The sequence below is a fragment of the Apium graveolens genome, chromosome 1 (genome assembly GCF_009905375.1).
Source record: "Apium graveolens cultivar Ventura chromosome 1, ASM990537v1, whole genome shotgun sequence".
Classification (NCBI taxonomy): domain Eukaryota; kingdom Viridiplantae; phylum Streptophyta; class Magnoliopsida; order Apiales; family Apiaceae; genus Apium; species Apium graveolens.
The window spans coordinates 203,448,725-203,469,038 of record NC_133647.1 but is presented as its reverse complement, the minus strand read 5'-3'; the positions used below and the strand labels follow the sequence as shown (position 1 = coordinate 203,469,038).

Below are 20,314 nucleotides of genomic sequence, written 5' to 3'. Positions count from 1 at the left end.
AAAATAAAAATCAATTTGAGTTTCCATAAAATCTAGTCCTACCATGGCTTCTTCTCCATCAGCTACGTCTAAAAGAAGAGGGAGGTATCTTTGGGGAAATCCAAGTAAGATCTGCTGTATATATTGTGGGTGCATGTGTGTGTATGTATTAACTGTCAGTTTATATAATTTTTTCTTTTACCGTTACCTGGAAATTTAAAGGGGATGAGTCAGACATATATGGTTTTTGAATTGTTTTTCGATTGTTTAATTTGTTCATTTGATTGTTTGGGATATGTGTATATATGTAAATGACACATCCTGATGTAGAGTTTGTAGCACTTTCCCCGCAGAGTCTAATGGCAATAAATCGATTTTGGTGTGAGGTGTGCAATAGAGGTTTTCAAAGGGAGCAGAACTTGCAGCTCCACAGAAGAGGACATAATTTTCTTGGGAAGCTGAAGCAAAAGACAAATGATGAAGTCAAGAAAAGGGTTTACATTTTCCCCGAAGTTGGTTGTGTTCATCATGATCCCTCAAGAGCACTAGGAGATCTGACTGCTATCAAGAAGCATTTCTCTCGAAAATATAGTGGCAAAAAAAAATTTGGCTGTGATAAATGTAAGAAGAAGTTTGCTGTGCACGGTGACTGGAAGGCTCATAATAAGATCTGTGCTACAAAGGAGTATATTGGTGAATGTGGAACTACCTTCTCGAGGTGATTGAGTATATTTGTTTTATCTTTTAGTTGTGCTCTAGGTGTAATTAACCGAGTTTGTACTTGAAATTGTGAATTGATCTAGAATTATTTTATGGAATCTCTTTCTCAATATAATATGTGTTTGGAAATTGAATACGAAAAGAGTTTGAAAAATTCTCTTAAAATACACTACAAGAAAGTAAGCCTAAATACAACTGCATAAATTCAACCGACTTAAATTCGACCGATTTCGCTTGTTTCATTTGGCAAGGCTAAATACAACCGTCCGCGGTTGAATTTAGTAATATATGTGACCGGATTTTTTGTGCGGTTGAATTTGACTCCATCAAAAAATGGTGGGAATTTTCCCGCAACTGAATTATTTAGCGCTCCTAAATTCCACCGCTAGCGGTCGAATTTAGCCTTACCAAAATGACAGGCTATTTGGGACCAAAAAAAATTTGCTTTAGCGATTTTATTTTTATTTCTTATGAGTTGAAATAAGCCCTTATCTTTATTTCTTATAAGTTGAAATAAGCCCTGTAAAAAATTATTATCTTAGCGAGGTTATTATATTCTCGATATTATTATGAGTAATGCTACTTGCACAAAATTGTGTATAAAAATTTGCACAAAATGACATGACAATTGATTTGTGATATTTTAATTGGGGCTGTTGATGTGAATACATGTGCCATTCCAGTTAAAACCAAACACATATCTTAGCTGGGCAAGGAATGATATCTACTTTACTAGGTATAGGTAAGACTAGCAAGAAGATGCGACCCTATCTATAGACTGAATATCGAATCGCCTGCGTGGTTGTAAGCATAGCGCCAAGGATGACGACAAGAATGTCAAAGACAGTACTAAATGTCAGCATTGCGGTAGGATTGCGAATAAAATGATATACAGTGGTAAATGAAGTTTCGTTGAGTAATAAGTACGAGCAGAATCCAAGGAAAAGTAGAAGATGTACCAAAATGGAGAGACCCTTATATGGGCATTCCTTTAATTAGATATTTCATTAGCGGATCAAGTGAATAGCAAGTAACTTATGTAGTGATGACAACCAAATAATTGATCTTCAATATTTTTAAAATGAAATTTCGGAGAAGATTTTCTTAATCAACTTTTAGAAGATTTTTGTATGAAATGAGTTCTACAATTTGATTGTCAAATTACTATTTATGTTCCTATTATTATAAACAGAAAATGACCTAAAAAGAAGAATGGATATAGACTCAGTGTTGTTAGTTCCAGGGACTAAGTAGACTTCCCCCCCTAATAGGGAGAAAGTTTAAAGTTTTCGTGAAAGACGAGAGTGATCTTTGTTTAAATAATATCAATAATTGAATCAACATGTTAAAACATTATTCATGAAATTATTAAAACTTAATGAAAATAGTGATTCGAACGGACCGAGGATGATTGAAGGAAATGGAAGACTCTTCCAGAAGATTGGTGAAAAACAATAATCATGATCGTTGAAGTTGAGGCAATGCGTGATCAATGGTTATTTTATGCTGCATAAATCGAAATCTGAAGCGTTTAATGTGGAGGCTTTTCCAGACGACATTTCAAAGTTATAATATGACCTAAATGGTGAATCTCTCATTCGACTGGTTTCTGAAGGCATAATTAGGTGAAGCGTGGAAGGTGATCAACATCGGAATTCCTCTTCTTAATACGATAACATATGTTCTACTTGATTCTTGGATACGTATAAGTTTCTTCTGTGGATAAATCATATGAGGTGAAGACGAAAGAAAATTTGTTGTATTCCTTCTGAATTGTTTCTCTCATCAAATCACTAATTTTTGATTGAGATAAGCAGTGTTGGTATGACGCTTTGTCGAAATGATGAAGAGTCAGGTGGGACGCCACCTAATCATGTGCTGTATGCCATATAGTATGAAAGACTGGCCATCTTGAGTACAAATATGGTTGTCTCATTCACATCTAAATCTTCACTCATTCTTCTTCCTTCAATTTACTGAATTACAAATTCTCTCAATCGTTTGTGGCATTGTTATTCCTTATTCAGTTTTCCATCAAAGTCATATTCGCAAACTCCCCTCTTGCGTATAGTCTGTTCTCCGACGATTTCAAAAGAAATGCAATAGTGTGGAACATGGAAACATACAACGAACATAGATACAACGGCAAACCGATATATGGTGGACATCTACGGATAAGGAAGAAGGAATTCATCTATAACATGGACGTGGCGAAGGCATCAAGTTTGACAATTGTTCGTGTTACGAGGATCTCATCAGTACGATAGATTGCGTTAACATGACGCGCTTCAAATCAGAGGATTTTGACGTGGAACGAATGATTGGTGAACCGTAATAAATAAATTAGTTATAAACTAAGGAAGTAAGGTTGTATGCAAAGTGAACGAGTGTTAGGACAACAATCGGAGAATAAGGGAATTCTGAACACGGACTCAAACAGGCAATTAATACGTGAAGCATCCCTTCTTCGCGGAAAGATATTTGCCGTGAAGACTCAAGATCGAAGAAATCTTATTTACAAAGAAAAATTTTGAACGTGTTTTTCCAGAAATTGTGAAGTTCTCTACCTGAAGTAAATAAGTTATGGTGAATTTAATAACCATAAGCGGGCCAGAGACGAAGGTTTGATACGGAAACATAAGTGGAGATGAATCAATGGTGACTTGACTGTGAAACCTTTTAAGAAATAATGATTTGGCAATTGAGTTTCCACCAGACTGTGACGATGATAATTAAGACCTTGCGTGGTTATTGAAAGATAAACAAACTCACTAATGAAATTGAGTGTGTATTGTCAAAGAAGGAGTATTGGTGTAATTCGTTGAAGGATGCGGCATATTTTTTTTAAAAGTAATTATACACAATAAGTAATGACAATAAATAAGTCAAAATACTCGCGAAATAAAATTTTGAGACACGAGATAAATTTTAAAGCTTATTGATAAAATTTTGTAATATTCTGAAAGAACTGGGAAGGGAGTGGTTATGTTAATCCTTGTTGATTTAAGACCTTAAGTCTCATTTCAAAAGATATATGTTATGCCAATTAATCATACAAATGCTGGTCAGAATGATATAGTTTGAGTTATGGTGAATGGATGAATTTGGTTGATGGAAGTGGATGGATATGATTGTGGACGATTGGTAGATTAATGGTGTCGGCTTGAGTCCGACTGGTAATCAATGATATAGGGGAAGTGCTGCCCAAATTTTCAGAAATTACCCTACATGTAAGGATAAAGAAGTATATTGTCGTTCCCGTCAGTACTCCAAGTAACTGCGATCTCGGATCTTGAGAAAGTTAGTATGCCCAAACCGATTTTATATAATTGGTCTTTGATTCCAGTTAGCTAGTCAGCACTGGTTTAAGTGATCAGTTAAAAGAGTTAATTGACCAACTTTACCAACTAATGGTTAGCTAAATGGAGATCGATTCCAATTAGATTGAGTCAAGCTCTAACATGATTTTCAGATCCAAAATCAAAGCGGTTAGCAAGTTGAAGGAAGTGATGGCATTAGCAGGAATCGAAAGTTTAGTAGAATTAGCGTGATGTTACCACAGACATGTACGAGACTTTATCTAGATGAATACGCTATTTTTGATAAACAAGAGGAACAAAGAGTAGTTGGTACATGCTAGTAAGAGGAAAATTTTTAAGAACTGAAGGTTCCAGATAAAGCAAAGAGATTTTATCATCTGTAATAGCATTCCTGGAAGGACTTGAAAGTATACCAATATCGAATGGCGATTGAATAAAAGTTTTCGAAAGCTCACAAATCCAAGTATCCGATGTAAGACGAAGACTAACGAAGTACACATGTGAACTTCGGAAGAAGAAATGTTGATCAATTGGAAAAAGCCAAATATGCGATCAATGATGACTTAAGTGAGGCTAAGAAAGTAACTATAGGTGAATTTTGATAATTCTGTCAGTAAGAACTTAAATATTATAAATAAAAGCCTTTTATTAACGTCAGAAATGGCTTAGCTAATAATGCACATATTAATATTATCAAGAAAAAGGAATTCCTTATGTTAAAAGAGTTAATGAGTAATGAGAATGAAGAACTAAATAAGAAAAGAAGTGGAATCAAAAGGATGATAAAGAAATTTTATAAAATAGTTCAGGATATAAGCAAGTGGTGACTGTCAGCTGTGTCAGAACTGATAGGAGAATGAAGTGAAGTTCCAATAATTGAAGATAGAAATTTCATTCAAGGAATACGTGTAAACAAGGGAGAGTAAACCAAGGTATTAGTGGTGAACTGTTAAAGAAGAATGTTACAATGAATCTCATATCGGAATTCTTTAGAATTAAAGCAAAGCCCCGAAGCAACTGACGAATGATTTATCAAGGTTACCTCGAGAAATGAGGTAAGAAATTCTCATTGGTTACTGCATAGAGTCGAATTAGAGTCAAAAGCCATGTGTCGTATAACCCATTCGGAATGAGATATTGAGTGAAGGAAAACTTCAGAAATATGGAATGAAAAGAATAATGAAATAAAGAGTACTTCACGCCATACACAAAGGTGATCATGGAAAAAAAAGAGAAGGGAGGTATGGAGTCACGCATCGGTTATCAGAAATTGTAAGTCTGAAGAATTAAATGAACATAGTGTATAAGGAGTAATTGGATAGTGCAATTGTATTTATTAATAACATCCTCGCCCATTCAAGAACTAGGAAAGACCAAGTTGAATACCTGAAGATATGCATGCGAAGGGTGAGAGATTAGCAACTGCGTTCGAAGCTTCAAAGGTATGAACTTTGGTTATAATTAATTATGAGCTACGAAAGTACGGTTAATTACCAACCAAGCAAGATCTATTCAGAGACAGATATCTTGAGAAGAAAAGAAAGAGTGAATATAATTAAGATTGATGGAAAGTGGATACAGGAATTGGAAAAGTTAGAAATTGAAGAACATGTTTTGATTCGGGTTCTAGGTGATGCTGATACTCATTTTGTTGCTAGATATTAAAGGTGCTATTAATATAGATGATTGATATTGACTTCAGTATGGAATGTTGTGAGCATCAAAGTTCATATTGATATCTAATTTGATATGACAACAAAATTAGTATTAGTACCAAGAGTTCGGTTTTGAATAAAGTTATGGTTCATTCTATTTCAAATTAATATTTCCTTTCATATATTAAAAGATTTCGCTCGATGAATATACTTGATAGTGATTGAAAAGAAATTGAAGTATACTACAAAGTGGTGAGTTAAATACAATTGTCGAGATCTTCCTTTAATTTTTTTTTAATAGATTTTGAAAATTTCGAAGCATCAGACGCCATGAGCTCAGTATATCGGCCGCACACGGATGGAAAGTACAAGAGACCAGCTAAAGGTTTTCGAATACGATTGAAAATGATTATAGGCCAGACTAACCAAACAGAAAGAGACGCGAGAAGTAAAGTACAACAGTCACGGAAATATGAAAGGTGCATAAACATAATTTATTAAAATTAAAAAGAGAAGCAGATTAGTATAAATTAAGTTGGTCCATCGAGACAGTGAGATAGGTAGAACGATTACGAATGGGTTGACCCGGTTGTTACAGGCATAACGAGTTCATAAAATGTTGAAATGTATATGACTAAGAAGTGTAATTTAGCTCCCTACGTATAAAATGAAGTTTGATTTAGGTTACATGAGTAAGTGACAGATTTAATGTCGGTGAGAGACCGTAGAGTTTGTGATTAAAGTGATGAGACCTGAGGAATTATAAGAAAGATACTTGAAAAATATCATAGTCAACGACAGAAAATAAATACGCCTACAAATAAAGAAGAAGATTACAGGAATGGTTAAAGAGCCCCGAATGCGATGGGAAGCGATTACAAATTAGGTTATGTGAACGAAGAAACATATGAGGACGAGGTTCAACACCGAGTAACAGTTGGAAATGCACATAAGCACGAGTTACTAGAATTAGAAAGAAAAAGAGAATTAAGACGTGTTATGCTGGTCCCTCTTAGATAGTAAAAGAGGCAGGATAAATACAAGTGAGTTGGCTTCACCGCTACCCGTATAGCAAATTTATAGGGCGTTTATATGTATATACCCAAAAGGAGTAAGTTAGATCCTTCATATATATAAAAGATGGAGAGTTGAATTGAGTTATACAAACAACAAATAGAATATGATGTTAGCAAAAGGCTATGAAGGAAAGATTGATATTATACGTTAAAGTTATAAAAAAAATTATAAGGTTGAAAGATTCACCTGAGAAAAATGAAAGTGATATACTTAAAAAGTATCAGTACTATTCCTTAGTGTGATTCTGAGGACAGAATCATTTTAAGGGGGAAGGATGTAACATCCGGGAAATATCGTATAATTATTTGTATCAATATATGATTATTATGTAAATATTATATGAATTTTTGGTGAATTATCTGATGATTGATAATAATATTTAGATGTTTGTATATAATAAAATGTGAGTATGTTAATTTTAATATGTCCAGAATAAAATATAGATAATTAAGGTATTTTTCTGGTAATTTATGGAGTGTTATATAATTTTATAATGATATATAAATTTATTAATTATTTTTCTGAATAATTATAAAATTATTTTATAAAGCCGGGAATCGTCCGACTTCAACCGTTTTTATATTTTTACAACCCGAAACTCTTTCGAAAACTCCTTCCTAACCTAATACGGTAATTCCGGACATTTTCCGTGTTTTGACTTTTTCGATCCGGATTACGATTTGACCTGTGCGCTGCCCGGCGCAAAATTTTCGATACGATAACCATTTCGATAAATCAACAAAACCCGTATTCTCAAAAGACGGGATAATATTACATTATTTTCGTATAAAGTGTTTTATAAAAAGCCCGATTGAGATAATTATCCAAAACCGATATCAAATCGGATCGTTATTTTAGTTACTTAGTGGCTAAGCAACTAATTTAACGATCCAAAATGATCCAGAACGAACCAATATTCCGTAAATATAAATAGCATATTTCTTATTTTATTTTATTCATTTATTCATTACAACCAGTAAAAAATACAGTAAATACAGAGAAAACACCCTAGAAACTGATATGTTCCTGAGAATCAAACGCACAAACGAAGGTGTTACCGAACTCCGATTTAAGCGTGTAATATATCAAAACGAAGCTCTCGAAAAGTAATTTCTGGATCAATCAACCATTTTAGTGCAGCAATTAAGGTAATTTTCTTATTTATTTATATTCAAATTATTTGATGATTAAATTATGAATATTTGTTCTTGGTGTTCTTGAAGAATTCTGAAAATCAAAGTCAAATTTGAAGGTGATGTGGATCTGATAAATCAAAGTATGAGTAACCGTTGTGAAGCCCTCAATTTGTTCTATTCATCAAAATCATCAAAATCATCTAACAATGGGTAATTTTTAATTCAAATTTGCAGGGTTCATGGGTCGAATTGGGTTTTTTTTTATTCTGTAGTTATTTGCTTGTTTTGATGATATGTATAGCTTCCTTGCATCATTTGCAATTGATTCATATACTTAATTGCATCAAACAATTACCAGAGGGTATTGATCGAGTTCTTGAATTTTTGCGAATTTTATTTAATTTGTTTTTAATTAATTGTTAGCTGTTTGTTGATATTGATTGCTGGGTTGAATTGCCAAGGAGATTCCCTTTAAATTGATATATTGTTCGTTGATTTTCGTCTAGAAATGATAGGGTTCATCGCTCCGCCGGAAGTAGCTCGAACTCGCCGATATCCATGGCGTTTTGCTGGAATCGGGGTTCGATAGGCGAGTTGTTGGACGATTGGACTGCTGGGTTGTTGTCGACTGGAGTGGGAACGGATCACAGGTCGTACCTGTTGCACTGAGAGGTCAAACAGAGTCTACCGGAATCCGAGATTTCGCCGGATTCTGCACATATTCCGACGGGTTCTTCGGGTTCTTGTTGACCCGTTTACCCGTTTTCTGACCCAGAATTAGACCCGGTTTCGATCCCCAGAACCCCAAACCTAATTCCTGAATTATGTTCTTGAATTTTCTGTTTTAAAATAATTCAAAAATCTATTATTTAATTTCAAAAATTCATTTTTAATCCCTAAAATCATTATTTTTATTCCAAAATTCATTTTAAATTCAAAAATAAATCTGATTTATTTTAGTTAGTTTTTAATTATTTTAATTAATCAATTAATTTATTATTAATTGATTAATTAACTTAATTAATTATTAATCGATTTTAATTGATTTAATAAATAGATTTAATTATTTTTTTTGGTTTAAAAATTTTGAAAAATAGTTTTGAGCTTTAAAATATTATTTTAAATTATTTTCAAGGCTCGATAATTATTATAAAATTATTTTAAAATCAGATTCGGGTATTCAAACCCTATTATTTAATTATTAAATGATTCGGAGACCTGTTTAATTTCGAAAAATGTTCAAAAACTCATAATAAATCAACCGTTCGTTTGTTTAATACGAAACGAACGCCTCTAGACTCAGAAAAATAATTTGATTTTATTAAAAATATTTTCGAGACCTAAATTCCTTTGTATCTAAAGGACATTTGTTTTATGGTTCACTCCGAGTCAATAATTGATCGATAAAATATTCTTTTTGACCCAATTTCAATTCTAAACATATCGAGACCTGCCTTTTAACGACTCAACTTATGTGCTACATGAATTACGTGATTATGTGTTATGTGGATAATATGATTACATGCCTGATGTGTACGTATTATGTGAACAATGAGTCAGCGTGTTTTTTTAACGTTATTTGAATGAGATGAGATTCAGTTCTATTATTATCGGGCGGGTAGACGATAGGGATAAGTGTATAGACTAGTCAATTATATATCTAGTCAACTATGCTTTGAAATAAAAAGCTGTTGGTTATAAATCAAAGGCTAATTTTATAATTTTATAATTTTGTTTTGAAATTTGCATTCCTGCTTTGAAAGTTGCTTTGAATCTTTATTAGTTTTCAACATTATATATATATATATGGAAATTGCTCAAATGAGAACCCCAATTATAATAAGATATGAGATCTAATCTCAGCCCTCCATTTTATAATATTTTTTGTTTTTCTTTTAATCCCTATCACACATTTCCTTTTCCCACCCAACACTTTTCTTATCAGTTCTCTCGACACCGACCCCACCCACTTACCCAACCACTGCACTCTCTCCATCCTTACTACTCGATGCCGCCACCGCCACTCCACCACTCCTGACCGATTCAATGAACTGACAATATATAATTGATTAGTCTATACACTTATCCCTATCGTCTACCCGCCCAATAATAATAGATAAGAATCACATCTCATTCAAATAACGTTTAAAAAACACGTTGACTCGTTGTTCACATAATACGTACACATCGGGCATGTAATCATATTATCCACATAACACATAATCACGTAATTCATGTAGCACATAAGTTGAGTCGTCAAAAGGGAGGTCTCGATATGTTTAGAATTGAAATTGGGTCAAAAAGAATACTGTATCGATCAATTATTGACTCGGAATGATCCATCAAACAAACGTCCTTTAGATACAAAGGAATTTAGGTCTTGAAAATATTTTTAATAAAAGCAAAACTATTTTTCTGAGTCTCGAGGCGTTCATTTTGTCTTAAACAGACGAACGGTTGATTTATTATGAATTTTTGAATATTTTTCGAAATTAAACGGGTCTCCGAATCATTTAATAATTTAATAATAGGGTTCAAATACCCGAATCTGACTTTAAAATAATTTTATAATAATTATCGAGCCTTTAAAATAATTTAAAATAATATTTTAAAGCTCGAAACTATTTTTCAAAATTTGTAAACCAAAATTAAATAATTAAATCTATTTATTAAATCAATTAATAACTAATTAAGTTAATTAATCAATTAATATTAAATTAATTGATTAATTAAAATAATTAAAACTAATTAAATTAACTAATAAAATAAATCAGATTGTTTTTGAATTTAAAATGAATTCTGGAATAAAAATAAAGCTTTTAGGGATTAAAAATGAATTTTACAAATTAAATAATAGATTTTTGAATTATTTTAAAACAGAAAATTCAAGAACAGAATTCAGGAATTAGGTTTGGGGTTCTGGGGATCGAAATCGGGTCTAATTCCGGGTCAGAAAACGGGTAAACGGGTCAACAAGAACCCGAAGAACCCGTCAGAATATGTGCAGAATCCGTCGAATTCTCGGATTCCGGTGGACTTTGTTCGACCTCCCAGTGCAACAGGTACGACCTGTGATCAGTTCCCACTCTAATCGACAACAACCCAGCAGTCCAATCGTCCCACAACTCGCCTATCGAACCCCGATTCGGGCAAAACGCCATGGATATCGGCGAGTTCGAGCTACTTCCGGCGGAACGATGAACCCTATCGTTTCTAGACAAAAATCAAACAACAATATATCAATTTAAAGGGAATCTCCTTGGCAATTCAACTCAGCAATCAATATCAACAAATAGCTAACAATTAATTAAAAACAAATTAAATAAAATTCGCCAAAATTCAAGAACTCGATCTATACCCTCTGGTAATTGTTTGATGCAATTAAGTATATGAATCAATTGCAAATGATGCAAGGAAGCTATACATATCATCAAAACAAGCAAATAACTACAGAATCAAAAAAACCCAATTCCACCCATGAACCCTAGAAATTCGAATTAAAAATTACCCATTGTTAGATGATTTTGATGATTAAAATGAATAGAACAAATCGAGGTCTTGACAACAGTTACTCATACTTTGATTTATGAGATCCACATCACCTTCAAATTTGACTTTGATTTTCAGAATTCTTCAAGAACACCAAGAACAAATTTTCATAATTTAATCATCAAATAATTTGAATATAAATAAATAAGAAAATTACCTTAATTGCTGCACTAAAATGGTTGATTGATCCAGAAAGTACTTTTCGAGAGCTTCGTTTTGATATATTACACGCTTAAATCGGAGTTCGGTAATGCCTTCTTTTATGCGTTTGATTCTCAAGAACATATCGGTTTCTAGGGTTTTTTCTCTGTATTTACTGTATTTTTTGCTGGTTGTAATGAATAAATGAATAAAATAAAATAAGAAATATGCTATTTATATTTACGGAATATTGGTTCGTTCTGGGTCGTTTTGGATCATTAAATTAGTTGCTTAGCCACTAAGTAACTGCAATAACGATCCGATTTGATATCAGTTTTGGATAATTATCTCAACCCGGCTTTTTATAAAACACTTTATACGAAAATAATGTAATATTATCCCGTCTTTTGAGAATACGGGTTTTGTTGATTTATCCAAATGATTATCGTACCGAAAATTTTGCGTCGGGCCGCGCACGGGTCAAATCGTAATCCGGATCGAAAAAGTCAAAACATGGAAAATGTCTGGAATTACCAGATTAGGTTAAGAAGGAGTTTTAGAAAGAGTTTCGGGTTGTAAAAACGTAAAAACGGTTGAAGTCGGACGATTCCCGGCTTTATAAAATAATTTTATAATTATTCAGAAAAATAATTAATAAATTTATAAATCATTATAAAATTATATAACACTCCATAAATTACCAGAAAAATACCTTAATTATCTATATTTTATTTTGGACATATTAAAATTAACATACTGACATTTTATTATATACAAACATCCAAATATTATTATCAATCATCCGATAATTCACCAAAAAATCATATAATATTTACATAATAATCATATATTGATACAAATAATTATACGATATTTCCCGGATGTTACATCCTTCCCCCCTTAAAAGGATTCTGTCCTCAGAATCACACTAAGGAATAGTACTGATACTTTTTAAGTATATCACTTTCATTTTTCTCATGTGAATCTTTCAACCTTATAATTTTATTTTTATTTTTTTTATAACTTTAACATATAATGTCAATCTTTCCTTCATAGCCTCTTACTAACATCATATTCTATTTGTTGCTTGTATAACTCAATTCAACTCTCCATCTTCTATATATATGATGGATCTAACTTACTCCTTTTGGATATATACATATAAACGCCCTATAAATTCGCTATACGGGTAGCGGTGAAGCCAACACACTTCTATTTATCCTGCCTCTTTTACTATCTAAGAGGGACCAGCATAAAACATCTTAATTCTCTTTTTCTTTCTAATTCTAGTAACTCGTGCTTATGTGCATTTCCAACTGTTACTCGGTGTTGAACCTCGTCCTCATATGTTTCTTCGTTCACATAACCTAATTTGTAATCGCTTCCCATCGCATTCGGGGCTCTTTAACCATTCCTGTAATCTTCTTCTTTATTTGTAGGTGTATTTACTTTCTGTCGTTAACTATGATATTTTTCAAGCATCTTTCCTATAATTCCTCAGGTCTCATCACTTTAATCACAAACTCAACGGTCTCTCACCGACATTAAATCTGTCACTTACTCACGTAACCTGAATCAACCTTCATTTTATACGTAGGGAGCTAAATTACACTTCTTAGTCATATACATTTGAACATTTTATGAACTCGTTATGCCTGTAACAACCGGGTTAACCCATTCGTAATCGTTCTACCTATCTCATTGTCTCGATGGACCAACTTAATTTATACTAATCTGCTTCTCTTTGTAATTTTAATAATTTGTGTTTATGCACCTTTCATATTTCCCTGACTGTTCTACTTTACTTCTCGCGTCTCTTTCTGTTTGGTTAGTCTGGCCTATAATCGTTTTCAATCGTATTCGAAAACCTTTAGCTGGTCTCTTGTACTTTCCATCCGTGTGCCCCCGATATACTGAGCTCATGGCGTCTGATGCTTCAAAATGTTCTAAATCTATTAAATCTAAAAGTTAAAGGAAGATCTCGACAATTATATTTAACTCACCACTTTGTAGTATACTTCAATTTCTTTTCAATCACTATCAAGTATATTCATCGAGCGAAATCTTTTACTATATGAAAGGAAATATTAATTTGAAATAGAATGAACCATAACTTTATTCAAAACCGAATTCTTGGTACTAATACTAATTTTGTTATCATATCAAATTAGATATCAATATGAACTTTGATGCTCACAACATTCCATACCGAAGTCAACATCAATCATCTATATTAATACCACCTTTGATATCTAGCAACAAAGTGAGTATCAGCATCACCTAGAACCCGGATCAAAACCTGTTCTTCAATTTCTAACTTTTCCATTTCCTTTATCCACTTCCCATCAATCTTAATGATATTCACTCTTTCTTTTCTTCTCAAGACATCTGTCTCTGAGTAGATCTTGCTTGGTTGGTAATTAACCATACTTTCATAGCTCATAATTAATTATAACCAAAGTTCATACCTTTGAAGCTTCGAACGCAGTTGCTAATCTCTCACCCTTCGCATGCATATCTTCAGGTGTTCAACTTGGTCTTTCTTAGTTCTTGAATGGGCGAGGATGTTATTAATAAATACAATTACACTATCCAATTACTCCTTATACATTATGTTCATTTAATTCTTCAAACTTACAATTTCTGATAACCGATGCGTGACTTCATACCTCCCTTCTCTTTTTTCCATGATCACCTTTGTGTATGGCGTGAAGTACTCTTTATTTCATTATTCTTTTCATTCCATATTTCTGAAGTTTTCCTTCACTCAATATCTCATTCCGACTGGGTTAAACGACACATGGCTTTTGACTCTAGCTCGACTCTGTGCTGTAACCAATGAGAATTTCTTACCTCATTTCCCGAGGTAACCTTGATAAATCATTCGTCAGAACCTTCAAGGCTTTGCTTTAATTCTAAAGAATTCCGATATGAGATTCATTGTAACGTTCTTCTTTAACAGTTCGCCACTAATACCTTGGTTTACTCTCCCTTGTTTACATGCATTCCTTGAATGAAATTTATATCTTCAATTATTGGCACTTCACTTCATTCTCCTATCAGTTCTGACACAGCTGACAGTCACCACTTGCTTATATTCTGAACTATTTTATAAAATTTCTTTATCATCCTTTTGATTCCACTTCTTTTCTTATTTAGTTCTTTATTTTCATTACTCATTAACTCTTTTAACATAAGGAATGCCTTTTTCTTGATAATATTAATATGTGCATTATTACCTAATCCATTTTTGAAGTTAATAAAAGGCTTTTATTTATAATATTTAAGTTCTTACTGACAGAATTATCAAAATTCACCGATAGTTACTTCCTTAGCCTCACTTAAATCATCATTGATCGCATATTTGGCTTTTTCCAATTGATCAACATTTCTTCTTCCCAAGTTCACATGTGTACTTCGTTAGTCTTCGTCTTACATCGGATACTTGGTTTTACGAGCATTCGAAAACTTTTATTCAATCGCCATTCGATATGGGTATATTTTCACTTCCTTCCTGGAATGCTTTTACAGATGATAGAATCTCTTTGCTTTATCTGAAACCTTTAGTTCTTGAAAATTTTCCTCTTACTAGCATGTACCAACTACTCTTTGTTCCTCTTATTTATCAAAAATAGCATATTCATCTAGATAAAGTCTCGCACATGTCTGTGGTAACATCACGCTAATTCTACTAAACTTTTGATTCCTGCTAATGCCATCACGTCCTTCAACTTGCTAACCGATTTGATTTTGTATCTGAAAATCATGTTAGAGCTTGACTCAATCTAATTGGAATCGATCTCCATTTAGCTAACCATTAGTTGGTAAAGTTGGTCAATTAACTCTTTTAACTGATCACTTAAACCAGTGCTGACTAGCTAACTGGAATCAAAGACCAATTATATAAAATCGGTTTGGGCATACTAACTTTCTCAAGATCCGAGATCGCAGTTACTTGGAGTACTGACGAGAATGACAATATACTTCTTTATCCTTACATGTAGGGTAATTTCTGAAAATTTGGGCAGCACTTCCCCTATATCATTTACTACCAGTCGGACTCAAGCCGACACCATTAATCTACCAATCGTCCATAATCATATCCATCCACTTCGATCAACCAAATTCATCCAATCACCATAACTCAAACTATATCATTCTGACCAGCATTTGTATGATTAATTGGCATAACATATATCTTTTGAAATGAGACTTAAGTTCTTAAATCAACAAGGATTAACATAACCACTCCCTTCCCAGTTCTTTCAGAATATTACAAAATTTTATCAATAAGCTTTAAAATTTATCTCGTGTCTCAAAATTTTATTTCGCGAGTATTTTGACTTATTTATTGTCGTTACTGATTGTGTATAATTACTTTTAAAAAAATTATGTTGCATCCTTCAACGAATTACACCAATACTCCTTCTTTGACGATACACACTCAATTTCATTAGTTAGTTTTTTATCTTTCAATAACCACGCAGGGTCTAAATTATCATCGTCACAGTCTGGTGGAAACTCAATTGCCAAATCATTATTTCTTAAAAGGTTTCACAGTCGAGTCACCATTGATTCATCTCCACTTATATTTCCGTATCGAACCTTCGTCTCTGGCCCGCTTCTGGTTATTAAATTCACCATAACTTATTTACTCCAGGTAGAGAACTTCACAATTTATGGAAAAACACGTTCAAAATTTGTTTGTAAATAAGATTTCTTCGATCTTGAGTCTTCACGACAAATATCTTTCTGTGAAGAAGGGATGCTTCACGTATTAATTGCCTGTTTGAGTCAGTGTTCAGAATTCCTTTGGCCTCCGATTGTTGTCCTGACACTCGTTCGCTTTGCATACAGCCTTACTTCCTTAGTTTATAACTAATTTATTTGTTACGGTTCACCAATCATTCGTTCCACGTCAAAATCCCCTGATTTAAAGGGCGTCATGTTAACGCAATCTATCGTACTGATGAGATCCTCGTAACACTAACAACTGTCAAACTTGATGCCTTTGCCACGTCCATGTTATCGATGAATTCCTTCTTCCTTATCCCTAGATGTCCACCATATATCGGTTTGCCGTTGTATCTATGTTTGTTGTATGTTTCCACGTTCCACACTATTGCATTTCTTTTGAAATCGTCAGAGAACAGACTATACGCAAGAGGGGAGTTTGCGAATATGACTTTGATGGAAAACTGAATAAGGAATAACAATGCCACAAACGATTGGGAGAATTTTTAATTTAGTAAATTGAAGGAAGAAGAATGAGTGAAGATTTAGATGTGAATGAGACAACCATATTTGTACTCAAAATGGCCAGTCTTTCATACTATATGGCATACAACACATGATTAGGTGGCGTCCCACCGACTCTTCATCACTTCGATAAAGTGTCATACCATAACACTGCTTGTCTCAATCAAAAATTAGTGATTTGAGGAGAGAAACAATTCAGAAGGAATACAACAAATTTTCTTTCGTCTTCACCTCATATGATTTATCCACAGAAGAAACTTATACGTATCCAAGAATCAAGTAGAACATATGCTATCGTATTGAAAAGAGGAATTTCGATGTTGATCACCTTCCACGCTTCACCTAATTATGCCTTCAGAAACCAGTTGAATGAGAGATTCACCATTTAGGTCACATTATAACTTTGAAATGTCGTCTGGAAAAGCCTCCACATTAAGTGCTTCAATGATTTGACCATAATTGCATCCTTGCAAAATTTATAACTACCACTTCGGATTTCCATTTATGCCGCATAAAATAACCATTGATCACGCATTGCCTCAACTTCAACGATCAAGATTATTGTTTTTCACCAATCTTCTGGAAGAGTCTTCCATTTCCTTCAATCATCCTCGGTCCGTTCGAATCACAATTTTTGTTAAGTTTTAATAATTTCAAGAATAATGTTTTAACATGTTGATTCAATTATTGATATTATTTAAACAAAGATTACTCTCGTCTTTCACGAAAACTTTAAACTTTCTCCCTGCTAGGGGGGAAGTCTATTTAGTCCCTCGAACTAACAACACTGAGTCTATATCCATTCTTCTTTTTAGGTCATTTTCTGTTTATAATAACAGGAACATAAATAGTAATTTGACAATCAAATTGTAGAACTCATTTCATACAAAAATCTTCTGAAAGCTGATTAAGAAAATCTTCTCCGAAATCTCATTTTAAAAATTTTGAATATCAATTATTTGGTTATCATCACTACATAAGTTACTTGCTATTCACTTGATCCGCTAATGAAATATCTAATTAAAGGAATGCCTATATAAGGGTCTCTCTATTTTGGTACATTTTCTACTTTTCCTTGGATTCCGCTCGCACTTATTAGTCAACGAAACTTTATTTACCACTGTATATCATTTTATTCGTAATCCTACCGCAATGCTGACATTTAGTACTGTCATTGACATTCTTATCGTCGTCCTTGGCGCTATGCTTACAACCACGCAGGCGATTCGATATTCAGTCTATAGATAGGGTCGCATCTTCTTTCTAGTCTTACCTATACCTAGTAAAGTAGATATCATTCCTTGCGCAGCTCCCGATAAGTGATAGGAATCTTCTCGTAGCGGTGGTGCCTTCGAAACGTGCAACTGTTGGTTCTTCATCAGCTTCCATCAACTTGTTTCCTCCAGCGTGAAGCTCGTCCTACTGCCTAATTCTAAGTGAAATCGTACCAAAACTCACATAGCCTCTCTTTCACATGTTCTCACAAAACTAATCGCATTTTCTTCAAAACCGCATGAACGTAGGGTAACATAGCCAGTCTCCGCCGATCTATCGATTCCTCATTACTGTGGGATCGGAGAACTTAATATATCTATAACGTTGTGATATTTACCTTACGCTTGCCTCAACAATCTTGGCTTACCAATTCCGTATCGGACCTGCCAATCCTCATTCACACTCAATTTGAACTTAAAATGAGTATGCCTAGGGTCTTTCCTATCTCATATGACCTATCACTCCTATCTTACCCTCACTTATTCTTATATCAGTGATCAATACCCTGTAGCTCTTGATAATCCTCCGATCTTTAACTAGCTTCCATATCACTCAGTCCTCTCGCATATGTATTACCCTTGACGGGCTACTTGACCTTTTTATTATTTACCCTCTTAGGTTTACCTTTAGACTTACAATTTCTGATAACCGATGCGTGACTCCATACCTCCCTTCTCTTTTTTTCCATGATCACCTTTGTGTATGGCACGAAGTACTCTTTATTTTATTATTCTTTTCATTCCATATTTCTGAAGTTTTCCTTCACTCAATATCTCATTCCGACTGGGTTATACGACACATGGCTTTTGACTCTAGCTCGACTCTGTGCAGTAACCAATGAGAATTTCTTACCTCATTTCCCGAGGTAACCTTGATAAATCATTCGTCAGAACCTTCGGGGCTTTGCTTTAATTCTAAAGAATTCCGATATGAGATTCATTGTAACGTTCTTCTTTAACAGTTGGTCACTAATACCTTGGTTTACTCACCCTTTTTTACACGCATTCCTTGAATGAAATTTATATCTTTAATTATTGGCACTTCACTTCATTCTCCTATCAGTTCTGACACAGCTGACAGTCACCACTTGCTTATATCCTGAACTATTGTATAAAATTTCTTTATCATCCTTTTGATTCCACTTCTTTTCTTATTTAGTTCTTCATTCTCATTACTCATTAACTCTTTTAACATAAGGAATGCTTTTTTCTTGATAATATTAATATGTGCATTATTAGCTAATCCATTTTTGAAGTTAATAAAAGGCTTTTATTTATAATATTTAAGTTCTTACTGATAGAATTATCAAAATTCACCAATAGTTACTTTCTTAGCCTCACTTAAATCATCATTGATTGCATATTTGGCTTTTTCCAATTGATCAACATTTCTTCTTCCCAAGTTCACATGTGTACTTCGTTAGTCTTCGTCTTACATCAGATACTTGGTTTTGCGAGCTTTCGAAAACTTTTATTCAATCGCCATTCGATATGGGTATACTTTCAAGTCCTTCCTGGAATGCTATTACAGATGATAGAATCTCTTTGCTTTATCTGGAAACTTCAGTTCTTGAAAATTTTCCTCCTACTAGCATGTACCAACTACTCTTTGTTCCTCTTTTTTATCAAAAATAGCGTATTCATCTAGATAAAGTCTCGCACATGTCTGTGGTAACATCACGCTAATTCTACTAAACTTTCGATTCCTGTTAATGCCATCACTTCCTTTAACTTGCTAACCGCTTTGATTTTGGATCTGAAAATCATGTTAGAGCTTGACTCAATCTAATTGGAATCGATCTCCATTTAGCTAACCATTAGTTGGTAAAGTTGGTCAATTAACTCTTTTAACTGATCACTTAAACCAGTGCTGACTAGCTAACTGGAATCAAAGACCAATTATATAAAATCAGTTTGGGCATACAAACTTTCTCAAGATCCGAGATCGCAGTTACTTGGAGTACTGACGAGAACGATAATATACTTCTTTATCCTTACATGTAGGGTAATTTCTAAAAATTTGGGCAGAACTTCCCCTATATCATTGACTACCAGTCGGACTCAAGCCGACACCATTAATCTACCAATCGTCCACAATCATATTCATCCACTTCCATCAACCAAATTCATCCATTCACCATAACTCAAACTATATCATTCTGACCAGCATTTGTATGATTAATTGGCATAACATATATCTTTTG

The 20,314-nt window shown here is 33.6% G+C and overlaps 1 protein-coding gene across 1 annotated transcript in view; it reads left to right on the top strand.

Moving 5' to 3' along the window:
- The first annotated feature begins 290 nt into the window (after window positions 1-290).
- The window catches only part of LOC141717882 (zinc finger protein GAI-ASSOCIATED FACTOR 1-like), a 53,225-nt gene continuing 33,201 nt past the window's right edge, over window positions 291-20,314 (top strand). Inside the window, exon 1 of the mRNA XM_074520111.1 lies at window positions 291-697. Coding sequence (XP_074376212.1) covers window positions 291-697 — 407 coding nt within the window. The remainder of the gene's footprint in view (window positions 698-20,314) is intronic.